We start from the raw sequence: 24,371 nt of genomic DNA, 5'->3' as shown, positions 1-24,371 counted from the left end.
GCAAGTCTTACAGAATCCAGAATAGCTGGTAGATGAAATACAACAGCAAGTTGAAGTATTCTGAATATATTATGTGTTTCCTTTCTAACTTACAAGAAACGCTATTAAGAACTACCATTATAAGTCTGAAATTTGTTAAATATGTAAAAAGTAGATATAAAATGTACTAACTAACCTATTCGTCATAGTATGAATAATACAATTCTTAGAGTTAACAGTACTTCTGTTGCGATGAATTCAACCAGTGCATCTCTCATCTGAGGACATTTCAAAATAATTTTCTCAATGGTTCTAATTAATTTACACTAGTTCTTGGTGGCCATGAGCCCATAAAACCAAATTTAAACGAAAACGGAAAAAGGCGGAAGTGTACTTCTCACTTCTCTGATAATCTCTGATCTGCCTCTGACCAAATCGCGCGCGAGTGCGACACTGCTGCGTTCACATGCCTCCATCTCATTTTCTACTGTTCATAGTAGACTGAATACAAGCTGGAGATGTGCAAAAAAGAACTGTTTTTGGTATTATGCAATAAAACACACGGACAGAATTAAAGATAAAAAGTTAAATAAATTGATTTTTTATTATTAACTCTGTAAATAAGAAGATACGCTTAATAATACAATGACACAATATGTATTTGCAAAATAATTTTCTTTATTCATTCATATGCTACTTCATGTTATAACAAATTGTCCAAAAATGGGACATTGGCACCTCAACATACGGCTTCAAATTACACAAGCATTTTAAACATTTACTGTCACATATGTAAACTATAGAGGAAACTGCTCACCATTTAAAGTTCACAGACAAGCACCACATCCTTTGCCTGCTTTAGTATAAACATTTTTGGTTCTGTACCGATTCACGTTTGGTTTTTTAAACATCTATGTCCTGCATAAAACTGTAGAATGACTTTCAAGGGTATATTTCTTTAATAACTGTTTCAAAGTTTATTGGACACTGGAACTAAAAGAAAAAAGGCTGAAAATCAGTACAGAACTACCAAGATATAGGACAGGCACCACACTGTCTCTGTCCCAGTCCTCATTATTAGGTGCGTACAGCATCTGGCTTGATGAACAGTCTGCTGTGCCAGTAGTCTGGGTTGTCAAAAGATGTGTTGCTGCCAGGTTCCCCCATGCCAGCACACACCTTGATGTATCCCCCGATCCCTGCACACCTGCTGCTGCCCGTCTCCTCAGGAACACTCCTTCCCTTCACTGGGAGGTTCTGGTAGTCTGCCTCCTCCCACCCACCGGGCACCACTCCAAGTCTGGTCATCTCCTCGTACTCCTCCACCTCTTCTCCCCCAGCTGTGAGCACATCTGGCCTGGGCATGACCATCTCGCTCTGATCCCCCTGAAGTGGTTGTTTATTTGTGTTGTGGCACTTCTCCTCTTCCTCTTCCTCCTTGTGCTCTTTTTTCAACACCTCCACTATTTGGTCTGTTTCCTCAGTCCCTTCAGCAGATGTTTGACTCCCACGTCTCTCCCATGCTGGATTCTCACCCTCTGTTGAGTCACATCGCCTGATATCCATGTATTCATACCTGCCTTCTCCTTGGTCACCCACAGCTCTGATCCCACTATCAGAGTCTCCAGTGGGCTCATGCTTCTCTGTAGAGTCTCTTTGATCTGCAGCACTTCCCTCACAACTCTCCTCTTCCTGCTTATTCTTCACAGCGGAGACTGGTGCCAGAGTTTCCACGTGTGCTGTGTCCTCTGCAGGTGATGGAGCCTTGAAGGTTGGAGAGTGTGTAGGAGAAGTTTTAGGACCAAGTTCCTCTGAAAGGACAGGGACATCTGCCTGTGATAAGACATCGCAAGACTCTTTGGTCATGATTTCATACTCCTGGGAGGCCTTCATCACCCCAAGAGATAGATTGTTCTTCGGTCTTGAGTTTCTTCTCCCAGAATGAGGGAACCTACAGACTGTGACAGAGTGTGAAGAAGGAAGAAGATGAGGGAAAGAACTCTTGTATTCTACAACTGTCAATAAAAGGATCTTCGTGCTAATAATTTACCTCTCTCTGGAGTAACAGGCGACGCAGCCAGCACATAGCCAAAGTGGTCCACCTCCTCCTCCTCCTCTGCCGTCCACACCTTATACGAGGATGGACTTGATACAGTTGATAGTTTCCTGTGCCGGCTGATGGATATAAGAGGAGTTCCCCTCTCTGACCCAAACCTGGCCCTGTGAAGACTCCCCCCGCTCCGTAACCCTTCCTCGCGCTGCTCCGCCTCTCTGCCGCTCCCCCTGACCGCCGACCTCTCTGGCAGCGTCTGCACCGAACTCAGGCGAGACCTCTGAAGCCACAGCTGAGACAGAGAAGCAAAGACTTACAGAGGTCATGTCATTGAAACCAGTTATAGATATATCTTTGCATTTGATGGATCGTGAGTCTGTATCACCTGGCGGATGCTGTCCACAGGGCTGGGAGTCATCGGCAGGTATCCCATAGGTCCGGCCTGGGAGGTGCCACTCTACAAATCAAGGAAGAAAAAGTCCTCTGTTATAATTTCTTCACTCAGGTTACAATGGATGTATCAAATCTAAGATGTATTTCATCACCCTGTAAGAATTAATCCTGGACCGAGAGAGACTCCAAGACGGAGAGTGTTGGAGAGGAGGGGTAGCCAAACCATCCTCCAGTCCCTCCTCGTCTTGGTCTTCAAAAGCTGCCTCTAGAAGCCCTCGCTCTGATTCTCTCCGATGAATCTCGCCTGACGCCATTTCTTCTTCTTCAGACTACAGAATACAGGCAGAACACGGTTTAAGATCAAACTAAGAAGCCAGTGGATTTTGTTGCAAAGGGATAAAAGCCTCACCCTGATGACAAGATATCGAGGCGGGTCTCTTGCCATGCGAGTAAAATCACTGGCCAGCTCTTTAAATGTCGGCCTTATGTTTTCATCAATCATCCAGCCTGACGAGAAGAAGAAGAAGAATTCAGATCATGTGTTTGTGTGTTTGTGCACACTGGTGGGACGTTTTTATCACACTCACATTTAACCATGACCATGTAGACGTCTATAGTGCAGATGTGAGGCTGTGACAGTCGTTCGCCCTTCTCCAGCAGACTTGGCACTTCCTGAGGCTGCACGGAGGCATATGGCTCCGCCCCAAATGACATCATCTCCCACACTGTCACCCCTGTCCGGGAATAGAGACGCCACAATTAAACATCCTCCCTGCCAAAATTCACAGACAGCAGCTTTCAACAGGAAAATGTAGTCATTGGCACACAGCCTCTTACCATAACTCCACACGTCGCTCTGATGAGTGTATCGTCTAAACAAGATGCTTTCAAGGGCCATCCATTTTATGGGCGTCTGGATTAAGAGATAGATTGCAGACAGGTTGTACAGATTTACTCCATTACAGGAAGAGACTGTAAAAACATCTTAACTGTGACTAACGATTCAAGGGAACTGAATGAGTCATAACAACCTTGGTGTCAGTGTAGACGTATTTCTTGTCGTCGGGGTAAAGCAGGTCGGCCACACCGTAGTCTGAGATCTGGACCTGGTAGTCGTTCTTCAGCAGGATGTTTCGAGCAGCGAGGTTCCTGTGCACCATGCAGTGCTCCTCCAGGTAGTACATACCCTAAGACACAAACCGTTTTACACTTTTTATATACTCTGACAGCCTGTTTATAACAGTCAGTGGCTCTAAAACTCTAATGCACTCACCTTAGCGATCTGCACACACCAATTGAGCAGGCGCTGGGGGTCCAGGCTGGTCTTGTGTTGCCTGATGTGCTCCAGTAAGGAGCCCTGTGAGCTGAGCTGGGTCACTAGTTGCAGAGTGGGGCCTGGACAGATGCCCAGCAGCCTCACGATGTACGGGTGGTCCAGGCTGCCCATGGACCGCATATGCTACACAGAGAATAAGTTACATTATATACTTTTTTTATGACGTGCTTTGTGGTCTGAAATTGAATAAAAGAGTTTTCACAACGAGTTACAGGCACCACATAAATATCCAAACACTTTTTGTACTATCTTATATGTGTCATTAATGGCCATTTCTGTGATTTCTTAATGTCGCTCAGGACAGTAGCTCAGATTCTCACATCTGTGATCTCAGTGAAGGTCTGTCGGCCCGAGCTATCCTGGATGGTCTTAATGGCCACAGGGATCTTCACTGTCTCACCCTCTGGAGTCCAAAAACCCTTAAACACAATACATTATACAGCATCAGACACATCAGGTCACATGAAACTCTTCATCTAAAACTAAAATAGAAAGTAAAGTTATTTTAGCACTTTAAGTTATTAAAGTGTTGAATAAATACCTTGTTCACTGTGCCAAAAACTCCTGAGCCAAGGGCTTTGATTTTTTTCAGCTCAGACGGTCTCAGGATGCGGGCGTGAACCCTCGTACCTTTCTCTCCAGGACCCAGTGGCTCAAAGCTCTGCCAAAAACATGAACAATTCCCTTTATGATTCTTTTTCACTGAAAACAAATGCATGTCACAATCAAAGCAAAGGCAGCTCATGAGTTTGGATAGTCTCTAATGTCTAACCTCTCCGCTCTCCAGGTATCTCCTCATGGCTCTCTTGCGGCGGATGGCCAGGCCTCGGTGGTACAGCACGCCCAGGAAAAACAAGGCCAGGCAAAAAATCAAGCCAGCCGGGACACCTAATGCTATGCCTGTGATCTGACCACTGCAGGGGGAAGCAGAGAGAGATGCTAGTGTATGAAGACAGGTAAAAGAAAGTCAGTTGAAGAGATATGAGGTCATGATGAGACTTTGCTTTGCTGTGTTTCTTAAAGGTTGATGTTATTGTATGTTTTTGTGTGTCACACATACTGCAGTGTAGTGTTTTATAATCACCAGCAGGGGGAGACACTCACCTACTGACTGCCAGAGCGGCTGCCTCTATACAATCCTTCAATCCTGGTCCTGAGCATCTGTAACACGTTCACACATCATCAGTCATTGATTTTATAAGCGTTACACATCTGCAGATGGACACATGAAGACACACACGTATATACTTTGAGTCCAGTCTCACCCCTGTGTGCAGTTGTGGTGACATGGTTCACAGTGACCCTCCCTGTTAGGGTATTTGAAGATCAGTCCTCTTTGACCATCATTCACTCCAGTGGGACAGGAGGACATGCAGTAAGGACCGTCACGGAGGTTGGCGCACGCCTCACACTTGTCGGCACCCTACAAAAGAAAGAGAGAGAGGACGGATGACTGTTGAGGGAGGAATTAAGAGAGAGGGAGAGAGATTAAACTCTACCTTGGGGAGACATCATAAGCTGCAATGACTCAAGACATAGTGGAAGAAACTGCCTTGGTGTAGCACCTATAGCTCTTTCCAACACAGTAAATGATTTAGGACATTATCCACTGTGTATAAATAGTAACATAGCAGGAAAAGGGTGGCAGAAAGTCAATACTTAATTTCTTAATGGAGGATCTATTTCACGTTGAACAAAAGGTTCCTGAGGGCATCAAAGATCTACAAAAAAATACTTCAACAATTTAGTTATCATTTCAATTTTCCTCTAAAGCAGGGCGCAAAGAGACTAATGTTGGGAGAGTTTAATTATCGCTTATTTTAAAGGTTGGCAAGCTTTACTGTCAGACACAGAAATATAGTATGAAACTGTAAAATATTAGGGGGAAAATAGGTTTTTGGACAGCTAGGGTGACATTTCCCCCAATCCTTAATCGACATTATGCCTTTGCACTGTCAAGGTTTTAAAAAAAAAGCAGTCAGATAAAAGTAAGTATTCATATGAAGGCACTGGGACACAGTGAAATATCAAAGTAAGTGTTTACCAGTCCAGTACAGCTGGCTTTCCCACTCTGAGGTTTACACTCTGGATGGCAGGTGACACACTCGCCATCAGGTCGGGCAAATTCCCTTGGAGCTCTAGGGACACAATATTCAATAACATATAGGTAGATAAAAAAGTAAATTCAACTTTTAAACATCATAAGTGAGAATATAAACCAATACATGTGTCTACTGACCCAGTGTAAAAATTACAGCTGCCCACACACGTGCCTTCTCGGCTGTAGTTCCTACAGGATACACACTGGTCGGGCCCCGGGCCCCAGCAGCCCGCGTCTGAACACAGCGGGTCACACACGTGGCCTTCTGCAACTGAAGAGCATACACAGGGATGTAAGACAAGCATCAGGAAACTGCTGCTGAAAAACACTAATTGTTTTTAGTTTTTAATCAAAACTGCAAAGTAGAAAAAGATGGTATGGAATTTATTTTTCTGACCACTGTTTATGTTGCGTATATACTGAAATAACAGAGATTGATAAAAGTGTTTGATTTGGGTGATACAGGAGTATTTTCATTCGTCTCACCACACTCTGCCAGTGGCCTGTTGTTGTTGAGGTTGTTGACTCGAACTCTGCGCCCTCTGAACAGCTGCGCCCAGTTTACAGTGTGCTGGTAACAGAGGTTGGCATTCTGACTGATGTACACGCTGCCATCGCTGATCTCCCGGAGAGAGCGCAGACCAAGTGAGGTCAGAGTGGGGATGTGCATCACCATCAGAGAAAAACGCCTGCAGTTAGAGTGTTTTAGGAGGAGACAGAGGAAAAGGAAATCAGAATTAAAAAAGAAATACTCAACAATGGTTTGACTGTTTAGGTAATGATTTAGTTCTTTTGGAGTTATAGGGATTTAACACACACACACACACACACACACACACACACACACACACACACACAGTCCGTACCTGTTCACAGCTGTGACGCACAGAGAGAGAAGAGAGTTTAAAAGTGTCAGCACAAAGCACCAGGAGCTCGACATGAGGTGTTAATGCAGAGAGCAGCTTAGAAAACTGAGCAGACAGTTAGCAGGGTTTCAAGTGTGCATGAGAGCAGCGATGACACACGGTTATGCAACAAACTTAACATCTAATACAGAGAGATATGAGTTTAGGCACGAACACGAGCATCAGAACCAGCCTAAGGCCTAAAGCGAGTTCTCCTTTGTTCATTTTCCTTTTACATGTATGTATCATTAATTCATAATGGATTTTGCATGTTTAAATATATACATTATTTTTCCATATAAAATGAAATCATATTAACAGTGTTTCACTGGTTGATTTATTGTCTTGATTGACACGAGAATTAGCTAAAAAAGGCTTACTTGTAGAGCGACCTCCCTTGAATGGTAGTGAGACTCGAAAACACAGACAGATCATTCATTTCTTCGGGCCACGACTGGATGTTTAAGATATCTGAAGGTAAAACACAGAGTCAATATTAAAACTCCAAATTGTCACCAATAAGAAAGGAAATCGATTTAAAACCTACTGAAAAATTATGAAAATCTGTTTCTACAAACCTGTAATTTCTCTGACAGTGCGGAAAACTTCCAGCTTTTTGGCATCCAGGGGCGGGATGTTTTTAAAGTCATCTCTATGAAGAATAAAAACACACATAATGAAGAAGCTGACTGCACAGAACTGTAGTCTTAGATTCTTCAGGCTGAGTAGATAATTACCCAAGAATCCCTGTGACCAGGAAGTGAAGGCTGCCCTGGATCTTGGTGCAGTTGATGAAGCTGTCGATGTTGCTGGAGTCCACAGTCTGTCTGTGCTCAGCACCCGTACCTTCGCACACTGCAGTGATCACCAAACAGCATCATTAGCTCCTTGTGAGTGACAAATAAAGTCAGTGTAAAACGTGGAAAGTGATTGTCAGTGCCGACCTTTCGGGCAGAGTCCACTGCAGAGCTCACACTGCCTCTGGCCTTCACGCTCCACCTCCATCTTGTCTGGAGGACAGACACTCACACAGGAGCTGCCGTCCACCACGAAATGGGCTGCAAGGAGAGAAACAAAAGTGAGTTAAAACATGTCTCCAAATATGTCAAAAGTTAAAAGGAAACACGTAGAGTACAAAAACAAACGCAGGTTAACTCACTGGGGCACTGGGAGACGCAGATGGAGCCGTACTGATATTTGGCGTTCGGGTTGGTTTCCATTTGAAACGTCTGCTTGTTGTAGATCAAAGTCTGAGGACACTGAGGCACACAGGCTCCAGAGTCGTTGAAATGACGGCATGCCTACACACAAACACACACAGACACACACACAAAATAAAACTATATAAGCTTTTAGGTACATTTTACCAATGCTAGCTGCATGGCTCCGTCGGTCAGTTCACAACTTTGGTCCAATAATTAGAAATATCTGAATATCTATGGTATTGGTTGCTACAGACACCTTTGGCCCCCTGAGGATGAACCTGACAGAAATCTGGTGGTCCTAAAGGTCAAAATTTTCCATCAGAGGTCAAATAATCCGAGCAGACTCATCTTAACTTCCTGTTTTGTGCTAATGAGCTAAGTTAGCATGGTAACACACCTAAGTTAGTGGGTGAAAATGCTATCATGGTATTCATGCTAAACATCAGCATTTATGAATTGTAATGTGGGCATGTTAGCATGCTGAAAGTTAGCATTTAGGTGGAAGCACTGCTGTCCATTACGCAGCCTCACAACTGCTAGGAGGACGGTTAACTCTCAGTCTTATCTACCCTCAAGGCCAAAGATTTTAAAGTAAGCGGCCATGAACTAACACATGAACAAGCTTTGTTATAGAATCAAATCATGGAGGCACAAAATCAGCTAATGTTTAGATCTGTTTCTATTTGGCAGCTGACTTTGAAATATCAGGTGCAGCAACCACAAAAACACCACACACTGATAACATAACACAAATGAAGTGGGTTGAGTGTGTGCAAGTTTCAAGCGTCTGCAAGGGGATTTCCTCACCACACTATGGTAGTGTAGTTCAAAGTATTTTATCAGCAGATTCCTGTAGAGGCAAAGCAGAGTACTCACGAAACAGTCCACGTCCAGAGGGCCTTTACATCCTGCCGCACACTCTATGTGACAGCAGTCCCTGGGGCTAGTCCCAAAACAGCGGCCGTTACACTGCGGAGCGCACACCGTCTTAGTCACTGAGACACAGAAGAGAGACGGGTTGAACAGAGGTCACCCATGTGCATGAGTGTGTGTTGTGTCTTGGTGTATGCATCTCTCCCTCTCCCTCTGTCTCTGTGTATTTCTGTCTAAGAAGAGAGACATTCTGTGAAGAGAAAGGAGGAGGGGAGGAGATAAAACACACAGAGAGAACAATTGAGCACTCACAGATCTGACACTGGTCCTTATTTGGCCCCCAGCAGTAATCTCCGCAAGATTTGTGGCACGGGCCTGACAGAGAAACAGAGGGAAAAGACTTGTAAAAAAGAGATAATCTCTGGATAATTTGGGCCTATAATAAAAAACTCCAACACAGACCTCTCTCTCCATTGTACTGGATGTCAATAGGGGCACTGTTATCTCTGATGATGTCCTGCCAGTCGATCCAGGGGCCGTAACTCAGGTACTTGTTGTTGATGATCTGCACTCCTCCCTCCAGAATCTCTGTGAAGTTACGGGTGAGAAAACAGTGACACTTTAGCAGCCACTATATTACAGACAGTGTAAACAATATGAACGGAAAGAAGTAAGGGCAATAGAGTGACATTTGCATTTAGTAGAAATGTTGCTGGATCCTATCCCAGCTGTCATTGGGCAAGAGGAGGGGTCACACACATAGAGGCAGGCAACCTTTCATGCTCAGGCTCACACCTATGGGCACCTATGTTTAAGAGTCATCAATTAACCTAACAAGTATGTCTTTGGACTGTGGGAGGAAGCCTGAGTATCCGGAGAGAACGCAAACATGCACGGGGAGAGCATGCAAACTCCACACAGAAAGGCCCACTTCGTCGAAACAGGGACTCAAACTAGGAACCTTCTAGCTGTGAACTGACAGCGCTAACCACTGCACCACCATGTACTCCAATAATGTGTCATCCCTGTTGTTGAGTTACATATTTTAGTGTTATCATTTCCTGTTTTATTTTGTCACTTTCATTTCTGTTGTATCTAGCTTTACTTCAATCCTTGCTCCATGTTTTCCTTCAAGCTTTACTTGTGTTCTCACATGTTTTCCTGGACCTTGTTAGTTTTCATTTATATGCTCTAAATAAATAAGTTTTACTCATTCCGTGGAAGTCTGAAGTGCCTAAGTGCCATTTATATTGAAAAATATAAAGTGCAAGTATTTTTTAAATATTTGCAATAAATCAGGTTGGCTATTGTAGTTGTTATCTAAGCATGTCAGATTATTTAAGCAATATCACATGAGAGGGAGTTAAGTTGTACTGAATATCATCATGGCTGTGATTCGGTCATAGATCGCAGATAATCACGGTGATATTCAACATCACAACATCAACATCACAGTACTACAGTTATACAAGCGGCAAATAGTAGTAAACAGTAATAATCAACAACAGATTATTTAGATTTTTATGCTCCACCGACCCTACTAGTTCCACAACTTAACTGAAACTGGACTTTTGTTGCCAAGCAACCCAAACATTCTCCTGCACTCTGTGTCTACAGGTTACCACAGATCAGCTGTTTTTTGTCATGTACATTTATCTGTATGTTTTAATTTATCATCAACCAGTGAAATAAGAGTCAGCTGTTGGATCCAGAGGTATCAGCTTCATTAATGTAGACACACTATTGAGACACACACGGTCTGCTGTAACGTTACCGAATTTCCCCTCTGGGGATCAATAAGTACTGTCTTATCTTATCTTATCTTATCTTAATTAACAGTATTCAGAACACCTGGCTGAGGCGGAGTGACTACTACACTGTGTCAACATCTCTGGCACATTTTCTCAGTTTCTTTCTACAACAACATATCGAGGTGAACTTGTTAAAACTGCACTAGCAATTTTTTCTTTGTTTCATTTAATTTTTATCACTGTCTTGGATGCCCTACAAAACCTTGAATCATCTTTCACACCTTGCATATTGGACATTTTTGTTTGTGCTTCTGTCTTCCTGTTAACTCTCTTTACCTGTCAGATTCGCCAGCCCCAGCTGCCGCAGGCCGTTGGAGCCGTCTTTGGGGTAATTGAAGAAGACAGAGAGAGCGAAGCGTCTTTCATAGAGGCCGTTTCCTCTGATGACCCGTAGCTGCCCTAAAGGGATCTCCTGAAAGTGGTTCATAGCAATGAGGACGTAGCCGGTCACCTCGCGGATTGTCTGTGGAGAAAAAGAGGAGTACACTGCTACACCTCGTACATAGATATCTGTTAGAAAAATGAGGGATAGAGGAGCTACCTTGAGGAAGGAGAAATCCCAGTTACTCTCAATCTGAGTGATCTCTAGGTTTCCCATGATGATCTCACAGCCATTGTAGCGGTCCTTAGTCAGGTTGTACTGATTCTCCTGAGAACCTGTGGAGCTCAGGCCGTTCTGCGTACCAGGACACACCACTGACAGACACAGGGAAGAAAGACACACATTACTGAAGGTATAAAGAAAATAAAGAGATTCCAAGGGGTTGCTTAATATTTAGGACTTTTACTTGCTATGCTACATGTTTAAAAACCATGCCATTGCCTTAGAGACACACTGTTTCAGCAGTATTCATGTGTTCGATGAGTCTCCCTGATGCTGTGTTTGCTGCTTAATGGGCGTGTTGTGAGAGTTAAAGCCGTCCAGCAGTAACCCCGCTACATGAAGCAGTCCCGGCCCGGGGCTGATGGAGTGAAGGCCGAGGGTCGAGGAGAGCAGAGCTTTTTCTCAGACAAAGTGCCTCATTGTGATAAAGTTATAAATGTGGACAGTGTGTCCCAGTGAGTGAAGAGTGATGCAGTGACAGACAGTGCTTCTGTGTGCATGTGTGCGTATGTGTGTGTGTGTTTGTGTGTGTGTGTGTGTGTGTGTGTCTGAGGGGTCTGCGTTGCTGAGATCATACCAACAGACAATGGGCCATGTGTGAGTGGGACATTCTGGCAGAAGGAAGGGAAATATCGTGGACGGAAGGGGACATACACACCATCTCATACTGAGAAACAAAAACTGTAGCACTGGGCCTTAATGTGCAAAGATGACACACCTGCTTCAGCCAACACAAGTCAGATTTCTGTTTACACTGGGAACGTGCAGAGTTGTAATGAAGAATCTTCGGAAGCTGCACTAACATAAACCTTTTAGACCTGATGCATCTATTTTTTATTGAAAGTATTGGAGCTTTGCATGCTGACATATGACTGTACGATCATACATGTCCATGCATGCATTCATGTATGCATGTTTCTCCTACTGTATGTACACACAGGTACAGATTAATAATTGAACTCATAGTTTAAGTGGAAGAGTTGCATGATCATTCTAACTATTTGGACAATTAAAATTAACATGCATGCTCGAACACATCTGCATTATCAAACCAACCTATAACCTTTTGAAAAGACATAAGTGACAACAACAATCATCAGCAGCTTGCACACGTCAACATGAACAGGGCCAGATGTCCTCAGTAGCTTTTACAACTGGGGTCATTGACATACAGGCAACATTAATGTCCTCTCTCCCCCAGGACATTCATTAATCACTGGCAGCATATAAAGTGGTGATATATTGCTGCATTAAGGACTTTGCTCAGTAACAATAGCAAAAGAGGGCAAGGAGGAAAGCACAGAGAGTACTGTTTGATTGGAGACAAAGGAAGGAAGAGGAGAGGGTTAGGAGTTCATTAAACATTACACTCACTGAACAGCTGACAAGCTTAGATAGTTTTATTCGCATATTCTATTATTTTCTATTGTGATTTAAAAAATAGTTTTCATCCCAAGTTATAAGAAAAAAAGAATCTCCTTGTTCGTGTCTCTTACAATAGAAGGATTTATGAAATGATAACATTGTAAAAATGCACACAAAGAACTATAAATTCCCCTACCTACCTTCATGGGTTTGTGATGATGCCGTTTGTAGCCTCCATGATAATGTCACACACAGTAGTATGAATCCCCACGACTGGATCATGTTGAAGTCGACTCTATTCAGTGAGCTGTTCTCATATCACACAGGTTCATGTAGCCCCTCTCGCAGCTGGGGATGAGTAGCAAAGAAAGGATCTATATATAAAAAAAAAAAGAACAAAGGAAACAAACATAAAAAAAAAATATTCCGGTTCTAGGCTCTGTGGAAAGAAAAATTAATGTAGGAGTCAAATACAAGAAGACATGCAAACTAGTGGAAAAATTGCGCCAACTGCTAAGCTGAAAACGTCGAACAAGTGGCAGTTTATTTTGACGCTGGGTTTTCCCTCCCAGAGAGAGGCACGTGATTGGCCAGGAGCCCGATTGATTCACCAATCAGAGGCTGGTCCGTCTTTTTTTCACGAGCTGCAGCCTCAATTGTTGTTCTGAGCGTCCCATACGAATCAAATACCCCACAACAAACAGATCAAGCTACAGAGAAGAGAAGCAAAATAATTTTAAACAAAATATAATCACATGACTTCCTTTGTGTAAAAATTACTATTAGTGGAAGAAAGGAAAATCATGCCGCTCCTGTAGAGAGAAAAGACGTAAAAGTCTTGCACGTGCACCGGTTTAAACACCACATATGTCCCTTTCTGTGCAGTTATTTTGGTGCTCAGCTGCAGCGTGTTGAAGCCTTGCTGTGCTCGCCCAGTCAGCACCCAGTGCAGTGAGTGGCTGCACTGTTTCCCCTGTAAAGAGCAGTATTGTCCCCCACAGCCCTGTCAACTGGTTAATCACCACTTTGATGCGTATGGAGCAGCCTGTCACAATGGGCACATTGTCAGATGGTCAAGTGACTTCTGAACCCAAAACAAGAACATGCTTAATTTGAGGAAGATTTGCCTCAGAGCGGGCGAAAATTCCTGAACATGAAGCTGTGAGTGAAAGGAGGACGACTCACTAATGGATGGATATCAGTAACTGCCTCTGACAGATGTGCTGGTAATCTTATTTTGTGGGAGGAAAGGATGGCTGAACAGTTGGTGCTTGTTTGGGAGGATGGAAATAAGAGTGAGAATAGTCAATCGTCCTTGTCAATGAAAATGTGATTAAAATATGAATCTCTTCATTTATCTGATGTGCTCACGTATAAAAGCCAAAGACCAAGTGTAAGTGTAAAAAAACAATGCCTTTTTTATTGTTGCATGCTTGCATCAGTCTGTACCTTAAGTTTAACTTGTGTTTTCCCTCCAGCAGCAGCTTTGTGTCCAGCAGGAGGAGACAGAGTCTGACGATTGTAGGTATTGGAGCTGCAGCAGGGCCTGTGGGAAGTACACACACGTCTGTTTCTACTTTATTATTATTCTTTGACCCATAAATTTAGGTAAAATGTCAAATCTGTTTTGGTAAAATGATATGAAAGTTGAATGATTGTAAACTTAACAAAGCAACGTTACCCAGTGAATCGGAAGACATTTTCACAGTTCGAGTCAGTTTCCATAAACAGCCGTCAGTGTGAATGTGTCAGTCTTGCTCAGTCAAACAGAATAAAATGAAAAAACATCACAGAGGAAATGAAATTATAAAGATTTCAAACACATTTTTGGTCATTCGTTTCTCATTTTCAGCAGGGATTCTTTGTTCTTAGGTCAGAGTGTGGCTCTCATAAAGGCCTGATGATTCCAAGGCTTCTGCAGAGTCGGGCAGTTTCACGACGCCACCGTGGTGTCAGCCTCAGTGTCCGCCCTGGTGGCCCTGTCCCGTCCAAGGCGAGCTGTGGGGGTGACTGCTTTGGCCTTTTGCGGTTGCCACTCCCTTAAGAGATTGATGAATTGATTGTGGGGCTGCTGCCAGTGTGTCTGTGCCCTGGGTGAAGGCGTCCCGGTTACGGGTGGGAATCCCAGCTATGGCATCCGCCCTGGGGCTGCTTATTGTAGCCGTCCTGCAGGGGGCCCTGGGGGCTGGTGGCCCCGGGAGCAGCTCTGACCCACATACTGCTGTCACACCCCTGGAGACACAGCAGCACTCTCCCCTACATGGACCTCTGATTGGCTCCGACAAAATGACTCTCTGTGGAGTGCAGCGGTTCCACAGGGAAACTACCTGATCGTGCCAAACTTCTCTTGATGGCAGCAGTTAGGAAAGGCCAAGAGAGAAAGGCAACATTTCTCTGCATCCTTTCCTCCTGTTTGACCTGCTCTTATCCAGTCCATGTTCACCAGTACGTGTTTAAAAACCAAGCTACTAATGTGTGCTGTTAATTGATCTGGATTTAACATTAGTTGTCAACTGGTATGATGAACATTTGCTGGGTTGAAATTAATCCTTACTTCAGAATCTTAAAGTCCTTCTCCACTTAAAAATGCTCGTAATGTTCCTTATTATGTTTTTCAGAATAAAGCATGTGCAGAGTTTGATAGCAGAAGGCTGTTTTAACATATATCCGCTGAAGGAGGAAAGGATCTCTGTACTGTGAGTGAGAGAGTAATGTATGGAGGTGATTTTGTAACACGACAACTAGTTTTTGGAAGTCATCATGGTCCGATATGCAGCATATACAAGCTGCAAGAAGTTGAAACTTGCGTGCACACACACACACACACACACACACAGAATGGGTCATTGAAGTAGGAGTTATCTTGTGTCAAGTAGTTAAATTGTTTAGATTTGACTATCCATAGATCATAGGTGGATTTTTAATAAGGTAGAAATAGAAGTAGGTGAACGTGTTTGTTGAGAAAGCACATCAGATTTTTTGTTGTTAAATCGCGCTCGATCTAAAGTGGTGTGGAAGGGTGTTGGTTTAGCTCAGCTGTTAAATCGGTGGCCCATGTACAGAGGCTACAGTCCTCTATGCAGCAGGCCCCGGGTTCAACTCCCTCCCTCGTCCCTTTGCCGCGTGTCATCCCCAATCCTCTCTTCCCCTGTCACCAACACTATCCACCATCCTTTCTATAAATAAAGACATAAACGCCCCAAAAATAATCTTTAAAGTGGTAATCCTGAAGATCTCTGTTTCGCTTTTTGGCAATAAACAGGAATTGCGGGATCACACTTCCCTGATATCCAGACAGTGTTGCATGTGTGATGCTCCGGTTGTATCTCTTGATTTTCCTTGCTGACAGTCGCTTTCCTTTTTAGACTGCTTGCCTTCATCTGAGCGTCGAATTTGTTTCTTTTTCTTTGGATTTTCACTTATTTTTGAAGTTGTATCTGTAGTCATCGATCTTTTCTTTGTTTGTTCAGCCAAAGTAGATTACTGTTTACTCGCAACGCTTGCAGAGACCGGAAAAGCAGCCGCTTAGCTCCGCCTACCCTCTCTGGCAGACCAACCACTGCTGGGTGATGGAAAACGCGTCACTAACTGGGCGCCGCTTGTGATTTTTTTTTGCAAAAGTCGCACCAGACACCAGGTCTGTACTGCACATGCAAAGGCTTTCATCAGTGGGCTATAGGCTTAATCACCATTGTGTTACCTCATACATGATAGATTTAATTAAAGTAATAATCTCAGATTTTCAAAGTGGTGGGGAGGACTGAGATCCAAACACACAGAAAAATAAGCACAATCTTGTAAGGTGATAAATTACAACCAAAGTCAGTACGATCAGGTGAAAAATGAACAAGCCAAAGCAGATTTAAGTTTTGGTCTTTTTATTGATTGATCGATCGATGTAGTGCCAGGAGCCATAGAATCATTCAACACATTTGCACCAGTCTGTGTCGGTAATATTTCCTCCTCCTGATGATATGCCACTAAATTAAATAAATTCATTTGCAGTTTGTTCCCTTTTGAATCGACATTATCAGCTGGAATGTTCTGCAGTCTTGCTTTTCTACAATTTATCTCAAGTTAGAGTCTGCCAAAATATTCAATGAAAGGAGGACGTTAAGCCACAACAGTACTGTGAGTGCATCAGTGTTACAGATCGTAGGCGAGATACTCGAATGTTGGACATTCCTACAAACAAACCTGTTATCAAAGAGAACTTAACCACCGGCAATATAAGGCCACAAAAACAATTGTCACACCAAACTGAATGTAATAGAGGGCACATCACGCACACAAGCTGCTGTCAGTTATACAGATCTGCCAACACACTGACCCCAATATCTACAGGTGTATCAACAACACTTTCAATTAGACTGCGAATACCATGGGATACTTTTCCTGTTACATAAACATATATACAGTTGCGCTGACATAGAAAAGCATGCTTTTGCATATTAGAAGGTTGTTCGGTAAACTTTACACTAAATCCATAACATGTATCAGTACAGCATTGTTCCAACCAGCAGCAGGAATTTAGACTAACAAATATAGTCTGAGGAAACAGGCTATTATAATTCACTTTTATTACAGATCTTGTACACTATTAACATGCCTTATGATGCAGTATTTTCTATCATCCTCTCTCCTAGTTTTTTCAAATTATGTGATTTGTGTGAACACTCATAAAGACAACTGTCCCGGCTACTTAGCAAATTAAGAAAAAAACAACACTAAAAAATCAACACTTGTCTTTTGGTCCAAAATAAATTAACACTCAATCCAGGAATACAGGAAAAACAGACATTACATTTTGTACAACAGTAATGCATCTAGAGTTATTTAGTGCTAACATGGTACACAGAGATACGGTTAACACATTTAATGTCACGCCAATTAGGGATGAGGAAATCAGGATGACAAGCGTGTGAGTTCTTGTAGTTCAAAAATAAACATTCGAAAAACATGTTAGCTCTCTGAAAACGCCGATCACATGCTCCGCTGCATCATTCGCCACGTGGCAGGCTAATAGCAGCATTTTTTCTAAGCCACAGAGCTGGTACAGTGTGCCTGGTCTGTCATCTGTATCACTTCAGCTATCACACCTCGGTGACGCCACCCATTTCGACCCTTACTGATCCAGGCAAGTTGACTAAGAACGAATCTTTATTTACAGCAGCGGCCTACGGTACTTCACAGCTCTTACAAGCCCACGAGCCAGTACTCTTCATACATCTCCATGCAGATTGGGAAGCAGTAATATACAGTGATACTGGGGCTTCTTTTTTCAACAGCTGCCTTGCAGTTAATGCACATTGCAATATAAAGGGAGACGAACAGGTGATGCTGACAAACGTACAAATAAATAAATAAATAAATGTCGACAAAAATATGATTTTCTTTTTTCAAACAATCCAGTATGTCATCAAGTCGGTTTAATATCATAAATAAAAGGTAAATATATTTAAATAAAATGTAAAATTTTAATAAAATACAAATTGAGCTCTGAAGCGCATCAACTGGAGGTAAAACATGGTGGACGGAATATGATAACTTTACATTTATCTGAGTCTGTATGAGTATACTGTGTTTAAACAATGTGATAGTATTCTGATAGTAGTACTCCCACTATGCTATAATGACATTCATTATAATTTACATTTACAAGTATCCGAGGGAAGGTTGCGCTGCCATCTGAACACATTAAAATGTGATGGAGGTCGTAGATACTGCAAAGTAGGGGGATAACATAAGCCTTTACAGTAACAATATACTACAACATCCCAATGTTTATGTATTCAGCTTGTAAAAATGTTTAGGTTAACTTCAATACCATTGGTTGGTAATTATTTAAAAAAGCTCACTGCAGATAGAAATAAATTATCAAATTAAAGAGGTGAAATGAAAGTATTTTGGGGGGAGAAAGCCATTGAGAGTCACCCCCTGGGAGCTTTTCAGCACTGCCTCTCCATGTAAACACAATGGATCCACTTTAACCTCTACCTGGAGCTGGCACCCAGGCTCTTCCCCACTGACTGACCTGACCTTTCATTTTTTGTTCTTCAGCTGGTTGGCCAGCCAGTCCAGGCCCTCGTAGAGACCGTCTCCACTGGTGGCACAAGTGGCTTGAATGTACCAGTTGCGGTGGCGTAGGGAGTGCAAGCCCAGCTTGTCTGTGATTTCTGCAGCGTTCATGGCATTAGGCAGGTCCTGAACAAAAGCACATCAGGTGTGTTAATTAGGACTCTTAAGAGAGTAGGGAATATAAAGGGAAAGACAAAGGAAGACGATACCTGTTTATTAGCGAAGACAAGGAGAACAGCATCCCGCAGCTCATCCTCAGCCAGCATCCTCATCAGTTCCTCTCGAGCTTCGTTCACCCGCTCACGGTCATTGCTGTCCACCACGAAGATAAGACCTGCAGGTAGAGATATGAAATGTCTTTTTAAGGGTTAAACAAAATAAAACCATCAGTCCCACTATAAAAATCATAGCTCTGAAGTATGTGTATTCATTGTCCAGGCTTTCAACATGACTAACATGATAATGATTTCAAACAGTTGGATGCTGAATGCAAATGACCTCATCTGAGGCATTAGTCAGAAATGCCCTCAGGTGCTGGGGGCGAGCATGTGCAGCAGGATTTGCCACAGAACTGCGAGGTCTTTTTATTTCCAATATGGCAACTTGTATTTTACTTGTATATTCTAACTTGTGTATCATCTAAGAGACTGCTGTTCGGGCTCACCCTGGGTGTTCTGGAAGTAGTGCCTCCACAGGGGACGGATCTTATCCTGGCCACCCACGTCCCACACGGTGAAGCTGATGTTCTTGTACTCCACTGTCTCTACATTAAAACCTGAGGAAAAAAAAGCAAATCAAAATGAGTCACACAAGCTGCAAGACAACGGTGACAGGTGTCAGTTATGAATTCACTGCTCACACACCGATTGTGGGGATGGTGGTGACGATCTCTCCTAGCTTCAGCTTGTAGAGGATGGTAGTTTTCCCAGCAGCGTCCAGCCCAACCATGAGGATCCTCATCTCCTTTTTGCCTATCAGGCTCTTTAACAGGTTGCCAAAGATGTTTCCCATGATGATTGCCGGCTCTCACCTCAGCTGCAACAGAACTGTTAAACAGGGAACTGATGATAAACTTTGTATACAAAGCAACAAACCACATATGAAAAGTCAAAAACACACTCACACATACAATAAAACAATAACATGGTGAGACACAGCATGAAAAGCCACCTCAGAAAAGCCAGTAAAAGTAGGTTTCACACCTCGGGAAGGCGGCTGACCTGACTTAAAGGCTGTGGCTTTACACTACTGAGAGCTTGCCGAGGAAACAGGCCGCAAAACTGGATCTCTGTAATGTGGATCAGCTTTCATGTGGCTTTGTTCGCTTGCAATTTAATAAATGCCAGCAGTGTCAATCAATTCACATCACATTAAATGACACACAACATAGTATTGTGGGAATGTATGGTGCACACAGTCTAAAATATGTAGTCTTTCTTGGCCTGGCCCCTTCAACAGGCCAACTCTGCTGTCAACTTGTGATTACATTTTCTATCTGAGGTGCATTTGATGTTCACTGGGATATTCCAAATAAGCTCGCAAAAAATGCATACACAATGTGCAGTGCAGCAGTAGGAGCATCCCCCTCTTATAAATAAGGCCATTAATTTATTATGCCTGACCATCTCAGCGCTTGTAACTGATGCTGTCACTGACTGGCAACGTATTCATTCATTTCTATCAAATGCAAGGGTTTTAGCTGCTAGCATAGCCTGTTACAGCTGCAGTGGCCGCACATCCATGTACATCTGTCATAGCGCGAGGGGAAGACGGCTGCTGCTGCAGTCCAAGCAGGCGATGAATTTGAATGAGCCACGTTATTCTTTAACAAACGTGAAACGACAATTATTGGAGCGTAATTAGCCAGCAACAATATCAGTTAATGTCTTCAAACTGAAGAAAAAAAAAATCTCCGGGTCAATTTGTGTGCTGTAATGCCCTCGTACAGTCACGACAAGCGCACCAGTCGGCCTGGTGTCGTCGGTTAACAGCCGTTAATTTACTAAGAAGCCGTTACAAGGAGTTAATGCTGCGACAAATCCGCTGCGGTTTTCTTTATTACTTGCATACATCTTTGAGCATTTTCACCATTTGCATCTCATTCACACTTACCCGTCAACGGCAGGCAGGCTACCAGCTGGATTCAGGCAGGCAAAGGACTGGATGGTAGTCTCGCGAGAACAAACGGTTGTTATATGGAGTGTTTTCTCGCGGTACTTGAATTGTCAAGAACACCTCCGACACATTTGTCACCGTTGACTTGTTAGAAACCTGGACCACTGCTGGAGGGCAACTGTAATTTAATCGTCTATTTTTAAAAGAGGGAAAAGATTGTGAGTAACATCAGCATCAACCTGCTTAGAGACTTATTGTGCTTATAGGAGTCCAGCTTTCAATATTCACACACAATTCTTCCTGATAAATACACCTTGTAAGTGTTAAATGCTTTTTGTGTGCTGTTGCAGCAGGATACCAACAACAAACCAATATGAAATGTAGCAGAGTCTTCAGGCAAACATGCTTTAATAATTAAAACGGGAATCATGTTAATGAATAAGTAACTGGCTGACTGAAATAGGATGCCAAGTGATACTTTCTGGCAGCAGCCCTCAGTGTCACAGATAATGTGGTGACAGGAGGCAACAAAACATAGACTGAATCAATATTAGAGCAGGTAACTAACCTTGAGTACAGATTTTGTTAAGGTATCTTGTATTTCAAAATATGATACTGAACATTTGTGTGGTGTTACAGGTGAAAATGCATGTAGGAGTCAGGAAGGAACTCCCTCCTAGTTGTGGGTTTAACCCATTAACCATCAAATAAAACCAACCCATAGTGATTGAATGACATGGCCGAGGCCAGCCCCTCATCCACAGGTGCATCCAACATTTGCCTCCCTCTTCCTCTCTGTTGTGTGTCAGTTAGTGGTCCGGTGATAGATGTGTTTATCAATTCAGCGGTGAGGGCAGAGGAATAAAGAGGGGAGCAGATGTTTGCAGCTGCAGACCAGATTACGGGGTGGAGTGGATGGTGGGGGAGCCTGCCGACTTTGTGTGCGCATGGAGTTTTTTTTTTTTTTGGAGAAGGGTTACAGGGGGGTTACAGCGGGCTCGGGTGGTGGCAGGAGAGGTGGGGTGTGGAGTTATGACTTAAAGGAGCCTTTCCTCTGAAGTGTCTGCCAGCGTGCACCCCAGCAAATACAATCACAAGTCTCGTTGGTTCTGCTAGCTGAACTAATGAGGGCCTGTGCGTTGAGGGCAGGGGCTTTGATGTTCTGGGTAGCTGGCTCCTTGTGTTTTCTCTCCCGCTCTCCTTCTCTTGCCTGTCCCACATCAAAAATGAAAGGGGAGTTGAGAAGCAGATGTTTTGAGGCATGTATTTATACAGAGTACACTTTATTCACCCCCTTCTCCATACCCCATTTGTCCTTTGCTTGTGCATCCGTGCTGTACGTACAGCGAGGATCTATCTCCCCATCTTTATATCTAACTAAACACACTAAATCGCTTTACTTTATACATATAATCATCCTGTCAATCAAAGTGGGTAACTTTTATCTCTCCTAACTTCCTCTCTCTGCCTCCCTCTCTTTAATTTCAGCCCAGTCTGGTTGTCATTACTCGGGGGGGCAGTCGATGTGTTGCTATGCATGTGTCTCTGTCTGCAGCGACGAGGGGGAGAAGGGGAAAGAGAGAAAAAGAGCACATGGAGGGAGAGAAAGCAATTGCAGGCCGTCCACCAAGCTCTGTCTCACACATGGGAGAAACAGTGACAGGAAATTCCCTTTTGCAGCAGCTCCAGGGTGAAATGATAAAACGAATGAAGAAATGCAAACCAGAAATCCATTCCCTTATCATTCCTCACCCGTCACTGTCCCCCTTTAGTCCCTCACTAAATATCAAACAGACAGAACGGTCGAGGGATATCAACCAAAGTCAATTCAAACAAGACTTAATTGGCATTAAATCCTATATGGCAGAAGAGGTTTTTCCCCAGGAGACAGTTTCATCTAAGATATCTAGGAATGCTGCTGTCGTAAATCAAGTCAGGTGCTGACAACAGGGTTTTGCTTAATCTGCAGTGTAACTAGAATGAGAGTGCAAATCACTCGGGTCACCAGGAGTGCTGTCTGACAGTTCGTGTGCGTGCACCAGCATGCATGTTTCTGATTGTGCATTTGTGCCAGTGTTTCTATGCTAGTGTCTTTGAACATAAATGCATGCATGTGTTCATGTGCCTGTGTTTATGTTTGTGTTTTCTGCCTCCCAGGTAACAGGGGGCACTGCGCTCCACATGCTTCAGCGAAGCCCCTACTTTGGCGATGAACTCTGGACAGATGATCCCCTAAGATGCTCGCACAGCAAAGACTGGTATAATCACCCCCCTACTCTCGACTCTCTGGATGCTTCTCTGCAGTAATAAAAGTCATACTTGAAGGAAACAATATCCTGCAGCCATAAAAAGTCCTTCTCTCAGCATGAAGTGGCCATAAAAAAGGCTCTCACCTCCCAAATCTGAAGTGAGTAGAATTCGCCCCCCCCCCATTTACACAGCAACAGACACACATACGCAAACACACACACACACACACACACACACACTCTTAAGCATCAGTTCAAGACTAAAGCAGGTCCATCCCTCACTTTGACATGTACATGTGGGAAGAATCTAAGAAGATCACCAACTGATGGAAACGGACAAAAGCAGGAACAGAATAACAAGAGCTCAGTCATGGTTTCAGAGCAAAGTGGCACACATCACATCACAGTTATTTAAAGAGGAAGCACATTTCTGCCATATTACTGATATTAAGTCATATTGACAAGAACACTAGCGACCAGTCTCCTGAAGGAATTACTATTGTCTCCAAAACAGATGTTGGATCAGCTTTCATGTCTTGAGATTTAAAGTTTACAAGCTTTGATAAGCTTATTTGCTTTCTGTGTTGTAGCTTCTGTTAGAAACATTTCTTTTAAAATATAAGTCCTTAAAAAAAAACACAAAAAACTGTCCTTTATCTTGTCCACGCCGATGAGTAAAAACCTTTGTTGAGAAAGTTTCCCCAATAAGTATTGTCGCTGTCTGAGTCCCACATGCAGAAAATATCTAGATTGTTAGAAGAGCTGCGTCAAATGTGAGACTTTTTCTTGTCTAACAGGTTTATCATTTGAGTGTTGAGTGTTGTTCCCAGGCCATTTTTGCCTCTATAATCCCTACACCTATACCGAATACCCCTCCAAAAAAAATATCCATTATTGCCATAAAAACACAGATTGCTTACATTTTGCTCGCTTTTACTAACATTACACTCTCGACTCGCACCACACTGTTGTTGTTTGTTATCATCACAGGATAATTTACCTGAAAACCAGGTGGTTTTTTTTGTATGCCTAATAAATGATGGTATCAGATCGGTACACTGACTGGCATACTTGCCGATACCTCGTTTTAGGCTTTAACCGAATATCTCTATTCACCCGGAAATGCACAAGACTGCTATTAACCATAATAAAAAACACAGGCTCCGACACAATAATAATATTAATAATAATACATTTACAAATATACATTTACACGTTGAAATACACAGCTACTGTACAGTGAGATAAGTCAGCAGGTAGACGTTGAAACAGAAATGCTTCTCTGCTGTAGCTTGTCTTTGTTG

General features: G+C 43.1%; 2 protein-coding genes across 2 annotated transcripts; both read right to left on the bottom strand.

Moving 5' to 3' along the window:
- Positions 1-660: 660 nt before the first annotated feature.
- erbb3b (erb-b2 receptor tyrosine kinase 3b) lies at positions 661-12,148 on the bottom strand. Its single transcript, XM_069659629.1, has 28 exons — positions 12,139-12,148; positions 11,198-11,352; positions 10,933-11,119; positions 9,308-9,433; positions 9,158-9,220; positions 8,849-8,967; positions 7,927-8,068; positions 7,712-7,825; positions 7,505-7,622; positions 7,346-7,419; positions 7,148-7,238; positions 6,349-6,551; positions 6,001-6,133; positions 5,806-5,899; positions 5,027-5,184; positions 4,866-4,922; positions 4,534-4,675; positions 4,303-4,422; positions 4,082-4,180; positions 3,699-3,884; positions 3,457-3,612; positions 3,263-3,338; positions 3,013-3,159; positions 2,835-2,932; positions 2,578-2,754; positions 2,418-2,489; positions 2,030-2,324; positions 661-1,937 (listed from the first exon to the last, which is right to left on the bottom strand). The coding sequence occupies exons 1-28, from the start codon at positions 12,146-12,148 to the stop codon at positions 1,057-1,059; spliced, it is 4,293 nt and encodes a 1,430-aa protein (XP_069515730.1). The 3' UTR covers positions 661-1,056.
- Positions 12,149-16,486: 4,338 nt separating this feature from the next.
- On the bottom strand, positions 16,487-20,859 carry arf3a (ADP-ribosylation factor 3a). The gene is made up of 5 exons (XM_069659539.1): positions 20,816-20,859; positions 19,567-19,749; positions 19,368-19,478; positions 18,913-19,037; positions 16,487-18,829 (listed from the first exon to the last, which is right to left on the bottom strand). Exons 2-5 carry the CDS (start codon positions 19,712-19,714, stop codon positions 18,668-18,670), a joined length of 546 nt encoding a protein of 181 aa, XP_069515640.1. The 5' UTR covers positions 19,715-19,749; positions 20,816-20,859; the 3' UTR covers positions 16,487-18,667.
- Between the last annotated feature and the right edge of the window lie 3,512 nt (positions 20,860-24,371).

This window comes from Semicossyphus pulcher, unplaced genomic scaffold (genome assembly GCF_022749685.1).
Source record: "Semicossyphus pulcher isolate SPU_LCO1_2020_fin unplaced genomic scaffold, fSemPul1.0.p SCAF_13, whole genome shotgun sequence".
Lineage (NCBI taxonomy): Eukaryota > Metazoa > Chordata > Actinopteri > Labriformes > Labridae > Semicossyphus > Semicossyphus pulcher.
This window is presented reverse-complemented; position numbering and strand designations above follow the sequence as displayed.